Source organism: Syzygium oleosum, unplaced genomic scaffold (assembly GCF_021117445.2).
Source record: "Syzygium oleosum isolate NSW1041296 unplaced genomic scaffold, Sole_v2.1 Sole_v2.06, whole genome shotgun sequence".
Classification (NCBI taxonomy): Eukaryota; Viridiplantae; Streptophyta; class Magnoliopsida; order Myrtales; family Myrtaceae; genus Syzygium; species Syzygium oleosum.
This window is the reverse complement of record NW_026607490.1, coordinates 5415151-5430382: the sequence shown is the minus strand read 5'-3', so window position 1 is coordinate 5430382 and position 15232 is coordinate 5415151. Positions and strand designations below refer to the sequence as shown.

Sequence of the window (15232 nt, the reverse complement as noted above, 5' to 3'; positions counted from 1 at the left end):
TGTAAGAACTCTGAAGTTTTTACTTATTTAGTATCTTTCATCCATTGTTATTTGCAAATGAAAGACAGAAAACCTTTTTGCCGGTATACGGTTGATAGTCTATTAGGATTGTTGGCACTCATAGGCGCCTTATGATATACTTTCACGGGTGAAAAGGTTGATAATCCATTCCTTTGTCTGTGGGAAATTAGAAGAAAATAGGAGCTTTAGGTGTTAATATATCCAATTGAGGTCGCCCTTCATTAGGGTGAATAAAAAGAGAACTTTTGTGCTTGCATAGGCAATGAGGAAAGCTGCGTCAGTAGACGTGTTTGCATTTTTTAGCGGAATTATTTTCTGTCGTGTGCTTGCGGGTGGGGTTGTGTTTGTCCTGAGCATTGGAGGATGGTTAGTTTACACCTTTTACTGGAAGTCACCGTGGAATGGCATGTTTCTAGAAAGGCATAACAAGAATCTTGTTTCCATCTTCGCTTGGGTCATTATTCTTGTTCTGTCTTACTACGAAATTTTGCAACAGAATCGTCTCCTGTCAAGCACTATAAGAAATTGCAAGTATACGAGGCACATGGGCAGTGATAGAGTTTCAGTCTAGACATTTGCATAGCTTTGACAGGAATGCTTGTGTCATGCTGTAGTTGTTCATATGAAGCAGCCTCCGAATAATCATTGTCACATGGGTGCTCAATGGGTTATCCCAGTAGTCTCCTTCCACACATTGTATGTCGCCACTCTTGCCGCATTCACGGGAGCAATTCGCCATATAGAATTCAGATTTAATGAACTCCGAGATCTCTGGAGAGGAATAGTTGTCTCCGCATCTTCTATTGGTAAGATCCTTCAGCATACTATCTCAAAAGATAATTTGTCTTTGCCTAGTCCGTTGATTATATTCATGTACTTGTACATTCCTCTGCTTCTATTAGAGTCAATAGCTGACCCAATGTTTCATTGAAAAATATGCTATGTGAAGCTTGACTTAAAAATCAAACGACAGAAATCAGATGCCTAATTGCAACATTAACCAACACTATTGTATTTTTACTTTTCACTGAATTTGTATATGAAACTCATTGCTTATCTCCTTGTATCTGTATGAAATTGTACAGTCTTAAATAGGTCAAACTGCTCATGTGTTCTTATCTTCTCATTGGTGCTTCCTTTCAATGCAGGAGTATGGATAGCTGCTTATGTTTTGAATGAAATCCACGAGGAAATCGCATGGCTCCAAGTTGTCTCGAGATTTCTGCTTTTAGTCACAGTATGCTTTGTTAACGATTCGTTATTTTTTTTAGCCCCTGGTATTTGTAATTGTATGTTCAGACTCAACCTTGAAGCTCACGTATTTACTTATAATTCATGTCTTTTTTGCAGTCCAGTATTCTTGTCCTAGCTTTCTTTTCCATTTCAAGTTCACAACCTCTCCTATCTCAAATTAGAATGAGAAGAAAAGAACCTTTGAAGTATGAGACGATGGGTCAGGCTCTTGGAATACCGGACAGTGGTTTTCTAATGCAAAGAGAGCCAAGTCAAGCTATAGTTCTAAATGAACCACTGGATAAACTTCTTCTGAACAAAAAGATTTCGTCAGTCCTTCATGGCATTCGCAGATAGGTCTGTTTTTCCTTCTCATATTGATCTCAAATAATAGCTCTTTGCCAAATGCCGGGTCTTGTGCAGCTTCAATTTCAGCGGGACTTAAGTCAATGTATATAATCTGTTTTCTGATACACCAATTTCTTTGTTAATGCGTTAGAGTAACTTCATTTCATTTAGTTCAAAAGAACAAGAAGCTTTTAAAAGTTTTGAAGCATGTACCTTTCCTCATTACAGCCTAGAGGGGACTAAAGGTGTTTCACGTTCAATAGATTCACAAATGTTGGGGCTGACGAGAAGTTCTTAAACGTAGATCAACGTCCTATAAATGCGAACCTTAATTTCTTTCTTCTTCTAGACAGTCAATACAGAGTCATTCTCTTGCTCATGCAGAACTGATCATATATTGAGAATGCTTTCATTAGTGTCTTCATTCCCTCGACGATGAACTGTCAACTAGGGATGTGTAACTTGTTTTCTATTAGCATCTTCCGGTAATCAAATTTTATAGTTCGAGCATATCACCTGGCGAAACAAATAGAAAATAGGTCCACTGTCTCTACCATCAAAGTATGCAGCTAAAATAATAAGTAGAAGAGCTCTGAAACTCCATTGTTAGATGGAAAAAAAAAAAAAACCAGCACGGTGAAAGCTCAGGGAGTCTTATCCCGATGTTCTACATGGTGTTGTACTGTAGCACAAAAAGGAAATGAAACAAAAGAGTGGTAGCGCCATGAGAATTTGACCGGCTCTTCCGAGATTAGTTTCCTTGAGGCAAACTGATTAGGCTACACAAACTATTAATAATTTTTAGCACGTGAATTAAAAAAAAGGGAAGAGGAAAGCTCTTTCCTTTTTCAAATTTGGGTGTTACAATCTCTTTCGTCTTAATAAATAGTGTATCTCGACCTTTTCGTCCAATTAATAAGGAAGAATTTCTTATTTTGGATTGAAATTTCTAATTTGAACGATCTACCGAGAGACTCAGAATCTCGCTCGGAGAATTTTCCATGACGGGTAGATAACTTATGTTAGCAATACATTTTAAGCTTTACAGTAATTGAATTATCCACTACATTTCTGATTTACTTAGCAAACCGAGTTACTTAAAAGGGAATAATTAGTGATTATCAAAATTTTATACAATGAAAGAGTCCAGGCCGATTTCGCACAACTAGTGGAAAATAATGAAGCACAATTGGTGGAAAATAATTTAAGCTTATAAAAATTAGTGGAAAACAAAAAAACAAAATTTCGCACAATGAAAGAGTCTGGACCCAAAACCCTCTTTGTCTGAAGTCCTCAATCAGATACCTCCCAGAACGGAATCTCCCTACGGTTTCTCTCCACTCCTCGCCGGAAACCACGGAAAACGCTCTCATCGGCTCTCTCCACATGGATGCCGCCCCATTTCTTCCCTTCTTCGGTGGATGTTTTTACGCACTGATGGATCATGCCAGGCCCCACATTGTGCAGTATTTTACGAAAGGTTCTCTTGTCATCCGCGATCATTAGTATGCCCGAGGCCTAGTGCAGATTTGGGCTCTTTACAATACACTCGCTCCATCTATTCACTATGTAACTAGATTCATGGTTTCGTACTCAGATCCCATCACCGAAATTACTATAGTAAACTTCCTGGGGCTGTACGAGAACGAGCAGGGAGAGTTTCTCGAGGTATTTTGTCTTAACTCGTCCTACCATTCTTCGTTATCACTTTTTTTAATGACTTAATTGACATTAGGGCTCTTTAGACCTTCGGCCTGCAGCCCATCCCGGGACCCATTTTTGGCGTTGCATGCATTTTTAGCGCCGTGTTCAGGATCGGGGGACCATTGGGACAACTGCCACCACCGGCTATACCGCCGCCGCCGCCGCCACCGGCTATACCGTCGTCGCTGTCGGTTGTACCGCCACTACTGAAACCTCATTCGACCCGACACTGTTGCCTTCTTGTGGTGGCGGTAGAGCCGGCGGCGGCGGCGGTATAGCCAGTGGCGACGGTATAGCCTGTGGTGGCAATTGTCCCCATGATCTCCGGTCCTGAACACGACGCTAAAAACGCATGCAACGCCTAAAATGGGTCTCGGGATGGGCTGCAGGCCGAAGGTCTAAAGAACCCTAATGTCAATTAAGTTATTAAAAAAAGTGATAACGAAGGATGGTAGGATGGGTTAAGACAAAATACCTCGAGAAACTCTCTCACCACCCCCTGCTCGTTCTCGTACAGCCCCCGGAAGTTCGCTATAGTATTTCCAGTGATGGGATCCGAGCACGAAACCATGAATCTAGTTACATAGTGAACAGATGGAACAAGTGTATTGTAAAGAGCCCAAATCTGCGCTAGGCCGTGGACATACTGATGATCGCGGATGACAAGAGAACCTTCCGTAAAATACTACACAATGTGGGGCCTGGCATGATCCATCAGTGCGTAAAAACATCTACCGAAGAAGGGAACGAATGGAGCAGCATCCATGTGAAGAGAGCCGGTGAGAGCGTTTTCCATAGTTTCCGATGAGGAGTGGAGAGAAACCGTAAGGAGATTCCCTTCTGAGAGGTATCTGATTGAGGACTTCAGACAGAGGGTTTTGGGTCTAGACTCTTCCATTGTGCGAAATTTTGCTTTTTTGTTTTCCACTAATTTTTATAAGTTTAAATTATTTTCCACCAATTGTACTTCTTTATTTTCCACTAGTTGTGCGAAATCGGCCTGGACTCTTCCATTGTATAAAATTTTGATAAACACTAATTATTCCCTTTTAGGTAACTCGGTTTGCTAAGTAAACCAGAAATGTAGTGGATAATCCAATCACTGTAAAGCTTAAAATGTGTTGCTAACATAAGTTATCTACCCGTCATGGAAAATTCTAGTTACAATTTATACTTGGATTCCGGCCCTTCTTACTCTAGATAAATAAAAAATCAATACCTTTGTCTTCATCGGTTTCCTTGTTGCCGATTAAAGGATTCGACTCCGAGTCAATGCTGAGAGCAAGATGGTCTGCTGATCCTTTTCCCATAGTCTGCGCCAGAGCAGCTGAAGGAACAGGAGGCATCGACAGTTTTCCAACTGATACCTGCATAAGCATGAACAACTAATAATAATATGATACTGCTGACAACCAGCATATTGCAACCAGAATAGTTGGGATACTTGAAAGAATAAAAGAAGAAGAATACACTTTCAACACAGAAAGAGCCAAAGTAGATCTGCGCTACATCAGTGAATTTCTTTTAAGATGAGTTGCCCCTGCCTAATTTAAGTTTCACGGGTTTTCGTTTTCTTCCTATACTGAGGTTCTAACCTAGAGGCTCCAAAGTCAGAGATGATTCGTACCGAGGCATCATCAAAAAAGGCAGAAATAATTATGAAACGGAAACAGCAATAAATCATGAGCCCAATGCCCAGCAAATCCAACCAGTATTCAGATGCAAAGAAATCTTTGACCATTCTGAAATGGAGGGCAGGAACAGCAGCTATAAAAATGGCTGTTCTTCAAACAATAACTAACATCTACCTACAGCATCGGCTAGAACAAGAAGGTAGCTCTCTGATGGTCTACTTAAGGAAAGAAAACGTAGCATCAAGGAAACATACCATGACCTTTTCTGGGAGTAGCTATGGGAGCTAAAACTCAAGGGAAGGAAACAAATACAAAATGAGACAATCTATTATCCATACAGAAATCTCCAGTCCTGTCTCCTAACAAATGGGAATGAGAAGAGGGCCTTCGATATGACCTTTTAATACCAAGATGCCCATTACTCGAATATAATAGCAAGATGCATGCCAAAATTTGTGGTTACTGTGCTCAGTAAAACCATGGTCCGAAAGCAGAATAGTGTGGTTGGGTGGGGGGTGAGGGAACTGTATGAATAAACCAAAAAAGAAAAGATTACCACATCTTCAACTTCAGATATCTCTGAACCAGCAGGCAATGAAGGTGCTTCAAAAATGCTTCTCTCCCGGATGATCTCTGGTTGGGTACTTCTACATTGAAGTGAATCTCCAAGCAATTTAACTTTACTCGATAACTCCTCCACAACCTTCTGGCTTCCTAACAACTTCATTTCAAGTTCTTGGGCTTCCGATTTAGAGTTTTCAAATTCCATAAGCACATTCACAATTTGCTTTTCTAAGGTTGCTAAAAGTCCCTTTAAGCTAGAAGTATTGTGGTCTCCAACTAACTCACTACCACCAAACATATTTGTAATTTTCTCCAAAACAACTCTTAGCTCAGATAAATCTCTCTTCATCTTCTCTGAGTCTTCTTCATATCTCATACGTGTTTCAACTTCCTCCCGCAAATGCTTCTTTTCAAGAACCAGGTCAGCAAGGGTGGACTGTAGCTCTTGATTATCATGTGACAACAAACTTATTTGCCCTTGAGCTCTAGTAAGACTATCTACAATATAGAATAGATTTTTCACATGAGGAGAAATTTGGGGCTCTGTGTCTCCTCCTAACTCTTCAGAGGAGATTCTAACCCCATCGACCTTGTCCAAAAGTGCTGTCCGTTGCATTTTCTGCAGATCTAGCACAAGTTAGCCTCAATTTGTATCAAAACACCCCCCTCATCAAACAATTCTGAAGAGAAGCACTCAGAAAATAAAAAATGAAATAAATGAACATAGGATGAACAAAAGGAAAGGAAAAAGAGTTACGTGGGAGCCAGAGAAGCACGACCGCCGGCGACGGGTGGGAGGAGGAGGAGGGAGTCGGAGGCAGAGGAGTCGAACGGGCGAAGGGGGGACTACCATGTCTTGGTTTTTCAGAACTGGAAGAAGAAGAAGAAAGGGCTTTTTAGTCTTTTCCACCCGACGGACCGGTTTCGGGTCGGTGCTGACGATGGATCGAGAAACCGCGGATCGGATAAGAGCGGAGGCCAAGCGGTTCATGGAGGACTACTGCCGGACGTTCGACGCGAACCGGGGGGACCTGGTGAACCTGTACCGGGAAGAGTCGGTGATGAACTTTGAGGACCGGGAGATGATCAAGGGCAAGGAGGCCATCGTCGCCAAGCTCAACTCCCTCCAGCAGTTCCGGTACCAAATCAGCCACATCGACTGCGTTCCCTTCGCCCCCACCCGCGGCGCGATCGCCCAGGTCATGGGCGACATCTGGGTAGACGGCAAGCCGGACGCCCTCTTTCTCGGCCAGGTCTCTCTCTCTCTCTCTTTCTCTCGGTTGTTGAAGGAGGAGGATCCATTTATTTATTATTTTCTATCGATTTCTTCTCTTTGGCCGGCGTCGAAGGAGGATGGTGGGTTTGGATGAGATGGGTCGTCTGATCGAGGGTGCGTAGGGTAACTTTTTTATTTCTGGTACAATTTCTTTTCATAAATAATTTTTTCTATTTTTATTTTTTGAAAGAGTTTCTGAGTAAAATAATACGTTTGGTAACCGCACAAAATTTCTATTCCTGGAATAAAAAAAGAACAAAAATGCGTTTGGTACAACCAAAAAAATTTCTATTTCTAATTTTTTTCATTCAAGTTTATATCTTTTATTTAAGTGTAAGTACAAGTTATAAATGAAAAAAACCAAGAAGCATTGTTTATTGGTTTGTCTAATCCTTTTTAACTCACACTACTTTATATATATAATTAATTATTGTAATCTTTTTATTATTCTGAATACCATATTTATCTATTTCAAAAGTTTCTTCACAACCGCTATTATAAATACTATTTATTCTCATATTAAATTACCAAAAGATAAAAAAGAATGCTTACATCTTAACCATGTGTTAGTTGTTTTTATTACCAATAAATAAACAAAACAATAACTCATCCTACGAATGTGAAGAACTCTCTAGGTCAACATTGATGGTGCTATAATATACAACAGCTGACGTCACTAATTTTTGTTACTTAAGAAGATTATACATTTCTTTCTCTTTATGAACTCTTTCATATGATGCATAGAATTCTTTGCCACTATATATAAAGAACATTCGAAACTCCATATACAACATTATAATAACACGTGGATGATGCCGATTTTAGTGGGCGCTTGAATATGATCCATTCGCTTTATTAATCACTTAAATAGTCACAGTAACTTTGAAAATTGATTTATATAGACATGAATCCTTAATTTTCTTATAATGATTAAGTTTACAAAATCAATTTAAATTTGATTGTGACTTATATATATATATATATATATATATATATATATATATATATTTATATCTTGTTTTCATCCAATAAAGTTGAACATGTAAGTGAAGGAGTAGTCTTCATTTGCAGCAAGAAAAACGTAGTTGAATGCCAACACTCCAAAGAGATTCTCTATACTCCTAGTACTAAAATATCCCATCAACTCATGCTTTGCCAAATATTCAAAGCTTGCCAAACCTCTGTTTGAAACGCTGCATAGGCTTTGGATTTCAAAAATACAACGATAATAATACCTGCTAATTAACAAAATGTTGCCAAATATTTATAAACAACATAACAAAAGTCAGAAACATAAGTCATGGAATCTCACGCATATTGTGATTCCTTGCCATTTGATTTAATATTTTTCCTAAGCATGTTCATCTCAACTGCCTCCTTATGCCACTTATCTGCATCCTCCACTTGTGTAGGTCCAAATGGGTAGTCCGGATCTCCATATAGCGAAAAAATTTTGTCCATCCTATCTTGATCACGAATGTAATTATGGATAACACAGTATGCAATTACAATACATGCTTGCTTGCAAATTGTAAATAGAGGCATGTGTCTCAAAATGAAGAAGTGATTCTTTAATGCCCCAAATGACCTCTCAATGACATTCCTTAATGAAGAATGCCTATGGTTGAACAATTCTCTTGCTGTTCTGGGCTGTCTCTCCCTACCCTTATAATCATTCAGATGATACCGTTCACCTTTAAACGGAGTTAAAAATCCTTCAAGTGCTGCATAACCAGCAAGAGGATCTAGTTGCTCTTGCTTCTTCACTTCAACTGTTTTCCCCTTCTTATCAGCTACTTTTGTCACAAACTTCTTTAGCTGCAGGTGCCTAACTTCAACAGGCAGCAAGTACCAATTTAATCAATGCAAAGTTAATATGAGGAGTTGAACATAACAAGCATCACAAACAAATTTCTCCTCTATAACCCTTCCTCTTTGTTCTATTTTCCTCCAAAAACCACACAAGAAAAGACTGATAGACACAAGAAATATCATGCTTCACAGAGAGAATCCAATCAAACAAACCAAGTGCAATTGAGACAAGGACTAATGTAGCGTCATACACAATAAATATCATTCTTTTTTTTTTTTCAGTTTTAGTTAATCAAAATGAAAGATCACCATTTCCACATAATCACATCCCAAATCCACCCACAAGAAAATGCTCTACAAGAGAAGCATATATACTGTGCTTCTTATCTCATTCAAATCATTCCCCTGGAAACTTACTAATTGACATTCAGATGAGATGGACATACATTTCAAGATTAACAGGCAGCAACCTTAAGGAAAACAATAAATAGCTATTTAACGTTTTGCCTGGAGCAATAAGAAGCACAGTGGCCCATAATATTTGGAGGGAGGGATGGAGGGAAATGAAGGGAGGCCAAACAACAAAGGGAAAGTTGACACAACAGAATACCTTGATTAGCATCTGGAAGTCTTCCTTCGTTTGGAGAAACTTTTAAATCCTACAGGTAGAAAAAAACTTAGTGAATAAGGCACTCGTAAGAATTATCTTGCTCACATACAGCTAAAACAGAGTACCTTTCTTCCGGGAACAAAGTCGACAGTGGGACCTCCAGTGACTTCTACTGCAACAACTCCTGCTAGCTGAAACAGGCATTTCGCTCATAATGATCAATACTTGCAAATTGATAAATCATTTTTAATAGTAACCACTAGAATCGATCAGCTATATATAACATCATCCAACCACTAATCAACCAAGAACAATACCAGTTGAACTAGACAGAGGAGATTTCCTACAAGCAACTGAGAACTAAATGCCCAGGGGATTGAAAACAAGATAGATAAAGATTTGCTCTTAAAGCATCTGAATATGGAGAATATGTCGGTTATGCCAATTAAGGGCTTCCATACGTGTATGCACATTAGTTTTAAAGATGTTGCATGCTGGAGGGAATAAAACTTCAAAGTTAAATGGCAAGAATTCGAAGTCTTTTTCAAACTAAGCTAGTCATATCAACAGAGATTTCGTCCACCTATTGGGAGAGGCGACTCGTAATATGTAAGATGGAAGAACAAATCCTTTAAACAGTCTTTTCACCTAGTATAGATCTACGTATGTAATCTTTGGACACTTGGACTTCACCTCCTCTGTATCCAACAGAAAAGCAAATGTAAATATACTGACTGAAGTTATATCTCAACTCCATTCACAAAAAAACTCGATTCATCAAAGCTATGACATTATCCATGATGGGTTCGTACAGTTGTATAATTGAAACTCTTATAATCATAACATATCTACAGGGTAACTCATGTAAAACATATGCAAAGGTCTTAGAATTTCCTTGGTCGACAATCATGGAAGCATTAGACTGAATACTAAACCACCCATCTTAAGCATGCTCTCATAAACTGAACATAAGATAATACATATACCTCAACTTTATGAAGACTGTAGGGATTTCTTTAAAGAAAGTATCAATGTCTAAAGCAACAACTATCTTCATGCATTCTATACTGATGAATATTGGAAATATATCTAAATTTGGTTAGATGAACCTAACACTATGCCACGGGCAAGTAACAAAAGTAAATCAGAGTACGCAGATTAAATCCCGTTGATAAGTCCAGAGTATAATGTTAAGCCAACTAAAATTGCAAACGCACTGCTTGGCCCTTCAAGAACTTGTAAGTACATAGCATCATGTTAACAAACTTGTTAACTGTCTTCGACATAACAGACGATGCGCCCCGCACGTGTGCACTAAACATCGTAAGATGATTAAGTCAACCATTACTCATCAAATGACACAAAACATAAGCAAAAGCAACTCCTCCCACAGCAGCAAATGAAGGAAAGCTATAATTGAAGTATTAGAAGACATACGTCCATGGAAATTGGACTCTCAAAATATATGCACCTACATATATTTAGTATCAAACGAGCATGCAACGGGAATTGCACAATCACAACCTACAATTGCATGCTCGTCCTCCAAACTGCCGTTGATGCATGAATAGATGAACTCCAGAAACTACTTCAGGCACGGATGTCGAAGAGGCGTAGACACCGCTCCGCCAAAGGAATCAACACCGCGAAGGCAGAGAAACCTAAAGGCAGGTAGCTCAGAAAGAGGAGGGAGCGCTCACCACAGAAATCAAGAGCGATCTTCAAGCCAGCATTGGCACCGTGGGAGTACTCTTCCTTGTTCCGAATCGAGCCGTTCGGACCGGCAGTCTTCGTCCTCGCGTCGTAAGTCCCGGCGTCGTGCTACCTGCAAAGACGAATCGCCAGAAACCGCCAGACATCAAAAACCGCGGGGGCTAAATCCGATCGACGGACGTCCGTCGCCGGCCAATCGAGGCGAGGACGGAACCGTAATGCGCGTAATCGGGAGCTCGAGACCCTCGAACCGGGAACGAACGCCGCGCCGGCCCTCAAGGGTATTTGGTCGCTGGCAATCTCGCGCGGGGCGTTCCAGCGAGCGAGCGAGAAGGAAGGCCGGAATTGCACCTCTACCGCGAGTGACGGGGGTGGTGGCCGGTGCTCTGCAGATGACGGATGATGGAGGAGCCGAAGAAGCCGCTGCTCGAAAGGAAGAAGAGGTAAGAAGTAAAAATTTTAGGGTTTACATAACCCTTTTTACCTTCCTATTTCTATTTCTATTTCTGAGAACAAAGAAGTAGATATTTTCTATTTCTTATTTCTGCTTCAAATCTATTTCTTGGCCACTTTTTTATTTCTGGGAATAGAAAAATAAAATGCGTTACCAAACAGGTTTCTATTCTTTTTTAGTTCCAGGAAACAGAAAAACAGAAAAATAGAGAAACAGAAGCGTTACCAAACGCGCCCTAAATATCACCACCACCTCGGGCGATCCCTTCGTTCATACCATCGTTAGTTAGAATGAGTATCCGTTCGTTCATAAGAAGATTTATATGTACCGAACCGAATGGTTGCTGCACAGTCTAGCAAGATGATGTTTCTGATGCAGAAGCGTTCGTGATATCTCATTAGAAAGTATTTGGAATGAGATTTAGGATATTATGACCTTTCGGCTACTTCCCCACGTTCTTCACATTTGTTGCTGCTTGATGCCTCAGCGTGTGTGCGTGTGGTGCATTGCATTTTGATGATACGTATGAACCCGACTGTACCCGGTTCACATCTCAAGTTCGTCTAGTTATTTCTTTCACTTCTTCTTCTTCGCCCCCCCACGCTCTTCTTCTTCTTCGTTTGCCTAACGCTCTGCTGTGATTCTGGCCTGCAGTCGTTCCTTTTGCACCCAACACCACAAGGAAGCTTTTGGATAGCACTCGAAAATTGGATGACCGTCGATCGGAGTCAGAGGGTGCTTCCCTAGGCTTTACAGAGGCCGGGAGTTTCAGTCCGTTTTTTCGTCTCTCTTTGTTTTTTCATTAGAACTTGCTGGGATCCATTATTCCTATAGAAAGACCTATCTTATTTGCGGAAAAATTTCCCGAGACAAAACTCAATTACAAATATTCGTAGGGAGTCTCAATTATATCTCAGATTTCTTCCTGAACATTGACATACTTTGTAAGCCTTTACATCAAATGTTACAAAAAAATCGTCCACCCTGGACATCAACCCATACTAATATTATTGAACAAATTAAAACTCATGATAGAGAAATACCCTGTCTACATTTTGCTAATCCGTCTCCATTCAAAATAGTAAAAACAAATGCCTCAGCAATTGGCTATGGAGGAATACTCAAACAAGTCAAGAATAATAAAGAGCAAATCATACAATTTGTTTCCAGACATTGAAATCAAACTCAACAAAATTATTCCACTATTAAAAAAGAAATACTAGCCATTGTTTTATCAATATCTAAATATATATTGACGGCAGAGTAAGTGAATATATATACTCTGCCATCGCATCAACCAGAATACACAAAGCTCCGACATGTATATAGGCTTAATATCTTACCAGACCAGCCAAGCATGTAAGATAACAAAGTGAAGTAGTCGACTTCAAGATGGAAACATATCTTTCATGTAATCCTAATTGAATTCGGTTGATTCAAGTCAACCAAGTCCAGCTTTCCCTTTCTATTTCACTTGGCTGACTTCAACATGAAAATTAACTTGTGTGCCCCATTTTTTTTGGTTTCCACAACCAAGAAGTCCATGTTCTTCACTTCATTTGGGCCGCCTATGATTTGACGGGCTCAAACTCGATATATATTTTCAACATGTAAGTTGAGTCCATGATCAAATCATCGACTATAGTGACGTCTTTGTTGCAATTAATAATCTTTTAGCTTGTGACTCTAGATCAACAAGACATGTGATCGTTTGCGGTTGATAAGATTACCCATGGCAAAATAGTTTTAAGGAACAAGTTTCACTTGTTCTTTTGATGAATGGTTTATTTTAGAAGCATTGCTAGTTCTAAACTTTTTCACCTGTCACATGCTGTCTTAGAATTAGAGGTGACAAAATGGGTCTAGAATCCATATTTTAACCCATTTTTAATAATGTGGGTCATAAATGGATTGCTTAAGTTTTGAAAAACAAGCTTAACTTGATCATAAATGGGTTAGTTAACAACTTAATGGGTCTTAAATGGGTTTCAAACAAGTCATAAATGGGTTAGTTAAGTGAGTCATAGATGAATAAGTCATTTTTTTAATTCTTTTAATTTTCTGATTTTTCATAGTTTTTAGTTTTTTCTTTCTTTTCCTTTTTTTTTCTAGGAAATCCGGCAAGGGTCGCCGTCGCCGACCTCCAGTCACCGGACGCCGTTGGTCGTCGGTCGTCGCCGGTCACCACTGATCGTCGATCATCGCCAGCTGCAAGTCACTGATTGTCGATCATCGCCGGTCACCGCCGACAGACGTAGAAGAAAAAAAAGAAAAAAAAAATTTAAAAATCAGAATTTTTCTAAAATTATAAAAATTGTCCGCAATATTTTAGCAATATATAATAATTTATAAGAAATAAGTTTTTCTGAATTGGATCTAATATTAAATCTTTTAGTAATATGGATCGAATCAAATATGTGTTGGTCAGGTATGGGTCACTAGAATTGTGTTGTATGGAAATGGATCAAACTAGGTTAAATGTAGGGGTGAGCGGTTCCAGGTTCCTTACGGGTTCCACTTAGAACCTAAAACCTACCAGTGGATACAGGTTCCTCATTTTTTGGAATCTGGAACCTACCCGTCGGAACTTGAAATCTGGAACTACCTTTATCACAGGTTCAAGGGTCGGTTCTAGTATCTAACAGGTTCTTTTTTTTTTTTTTTTGGTTAAGCAAAACAAAAATGAACGCAACAATAAAAATGAAAGCTTCTCATTGATTCAGTCAACCAACAAAAAAACCCAAGGGCTATTGTACCAATTCATTTTCAAAATTACGATTATATATGGATACGGGCTAAATGCAGCATTTAAACAACTCAAACCCACTTATGATTATATATGTAGACATTCCATGCTTTTCAGGTAAGTATCATCTTTCTTTTCCCCTCTGAAGATGAATTTCTAATTATACTCTTTGTCGATGAAACCGAACAAGTAAAGTGTAAGCTATTAATCCCACAAATTCCAAATAAACTATGCTTGGACTCACACTCTAGTACTCAACGTGGACTAAGCTTGGAAATTAATCATCAAGTACGTTCTTGCAGAATTAAGCTCATTCAATTGGGCTCCTAAGAAGAGAGAAATCATTATGACAGATAGAGTATACGATATTTATCTAATGGCATACTATGCCACAACAAAATAAAAGGTAACAGAGGAAGAAAATTAGGTATTTAGGTTTCGGTCTGGTTCTTGGTTCAGTTCCTAAAAAAGTGAAACCGAGAACCGGCGGTTCTTAAAAAAGTAGAATCAAGAACTGGAACCTCCATCCCTAGAACCTGGATCCGGACCCATTCGCACCGGTCCGGTTTACCGGTTCCCGGTTCAATCCTGGAACCATGCTCACCCCTAGTTAAATGGGTCAATATGGATTTGATCATTTTTCGATCGATCCAAATCCGACCCGACCCACCCATGCATGTGACAGGCCTACTTAGGATCAAATGCAATGTGAATATGATAGTTGTAGATGGGCTACAAAGTTGAGCTCGACCAGTTAATTTCTCGATAACAAAATCAATATTATTCATAAAGCTTAATTTACTTTTGAAGCTATAAAAAAGTGACAATCGGCTGAAAATCTGATGCCGGACCTATCAATTGCGTATTATTTATCTATTGCATGCCAATATCGGATTAGACGTTGATATGCTGAAGTTGTACGCTTATTGAAATTGAACATCGTCATGGATTGCACGCTGATATTCAAATTGAATAATGTTTTGATGGGAGTGGATTCGTCCTCGTCGGTTACTTGCACATTATTTTCCTTCACGAGGTGAATTCTTTAATTTGATATTGGATTCATGCCCGTTTGATTGAATATTGCTACTGCTCTTGCATATAACCTCTGTAACTA

The 15232-nt window shown here is 39.3% G+C and overlaps 2 protein-coding genes, 1 long non-coding RNA gene and 1 pseudogene across 3 annotated transcripts; 2 read left to right on the top strand and 2 right to left on the bottom strand.

Moving 5' to 3' along the window:
- Positions 1 to 610: 610 nt before the first annotated feature.
- Positions 611 to 2080, top strand: LOC130134680 (regulator of G-protein signaling 1-like; annotated as a pseudogene).
- Positions 2081 to 4437: 2357 nt separating this feature from the next.
- LOC115666930 (trans-Golgi network-localized SYP41-interacting protein 1-like) lies at positions 4438 to 6120 on the bottom strand. Its single transcript, XM_030588571.2, has 2 exons — positions 5497 to 6120; positions 4438 to 4673 (listed from the first exon to the last, which is right to left on the bottom strand). The coding sequence occupies exons 1-2, from the start codon at positions 6118 to 6120 to the stop codon at positions 4503 to 4505; spliced, it is 795 nt and encodes a 264-aa protein (XP_030444431.1). The 3' UTR covers positions 4438 to 4502.
- Positions 6121 to 6410: 290 nt separating this feature from the next.
- Positions 6411 to 12170, top strand: LOC115680201 (nuclear transport factor 2B-like). Its single transcript, XM_030603957.2, has 2 exons — positions 6411 to 6757; positions 12024 to 12170. Exons 1-2 carry the CDS (start codon positions 6446 to 6448, stop codon positions 12114 to 12116), a joined length of 405 nt encoding a protein of 134 aa, XP_030459817.1. The 5' UTR covers positions 6411 to 6445; the 3' UTR covers positions 12117 to 12170.
- LOC130138528 (uncharacterized) lies at positions 9005 to 11409 on the bottom strand. Its single transcript, XR_008816887.1, has 4 exons — positions 11267 to 11409; positions 10903 to 11027; positions 9328 to 9393; positions 9005 to 9251 (listed from the first exon to the last, which is right to left on the bottom strand). It is a non-coding gene; the product is annotated as an uncharacterized LOC130138528 (long non-coding RNA).
- Positions 12171 to 15232: the final 3062 nt, after the last annotated feature.

Bases quoted from the DNA above. Each gene is read 5' to 3' on its own strand.
- LOC115666930 (XM_030588571.2), bottom strand. From the start codon at position 6,120: ATGCAACGGACAGCACTTTTGGACAAGGTCGATGGGGTTAGAATCTCC. The intron at 4,674-5,496 runs GTAATCTTTTCT...ATGCTTATGCAG, and splicing joins TATCTGAAGTTGAAGATGTG to GTATCAGTTGGAAAACTGTC.
- LOC115680201 (XM_030603957.2), top strand. From the start codon at position 6,446: ATGGATCGAGAAACCGCGGATCGGATAAGAGCGGAGGCCAAGCGGTTC. The intron at 6,758-12,023 runs GTCTCTCTCTCT...TCTGGCCTGCAG, and splicing joins ACGCCCTCTTTCTCGGCCAG to TCGTTCCTTTTGCACCCAAC.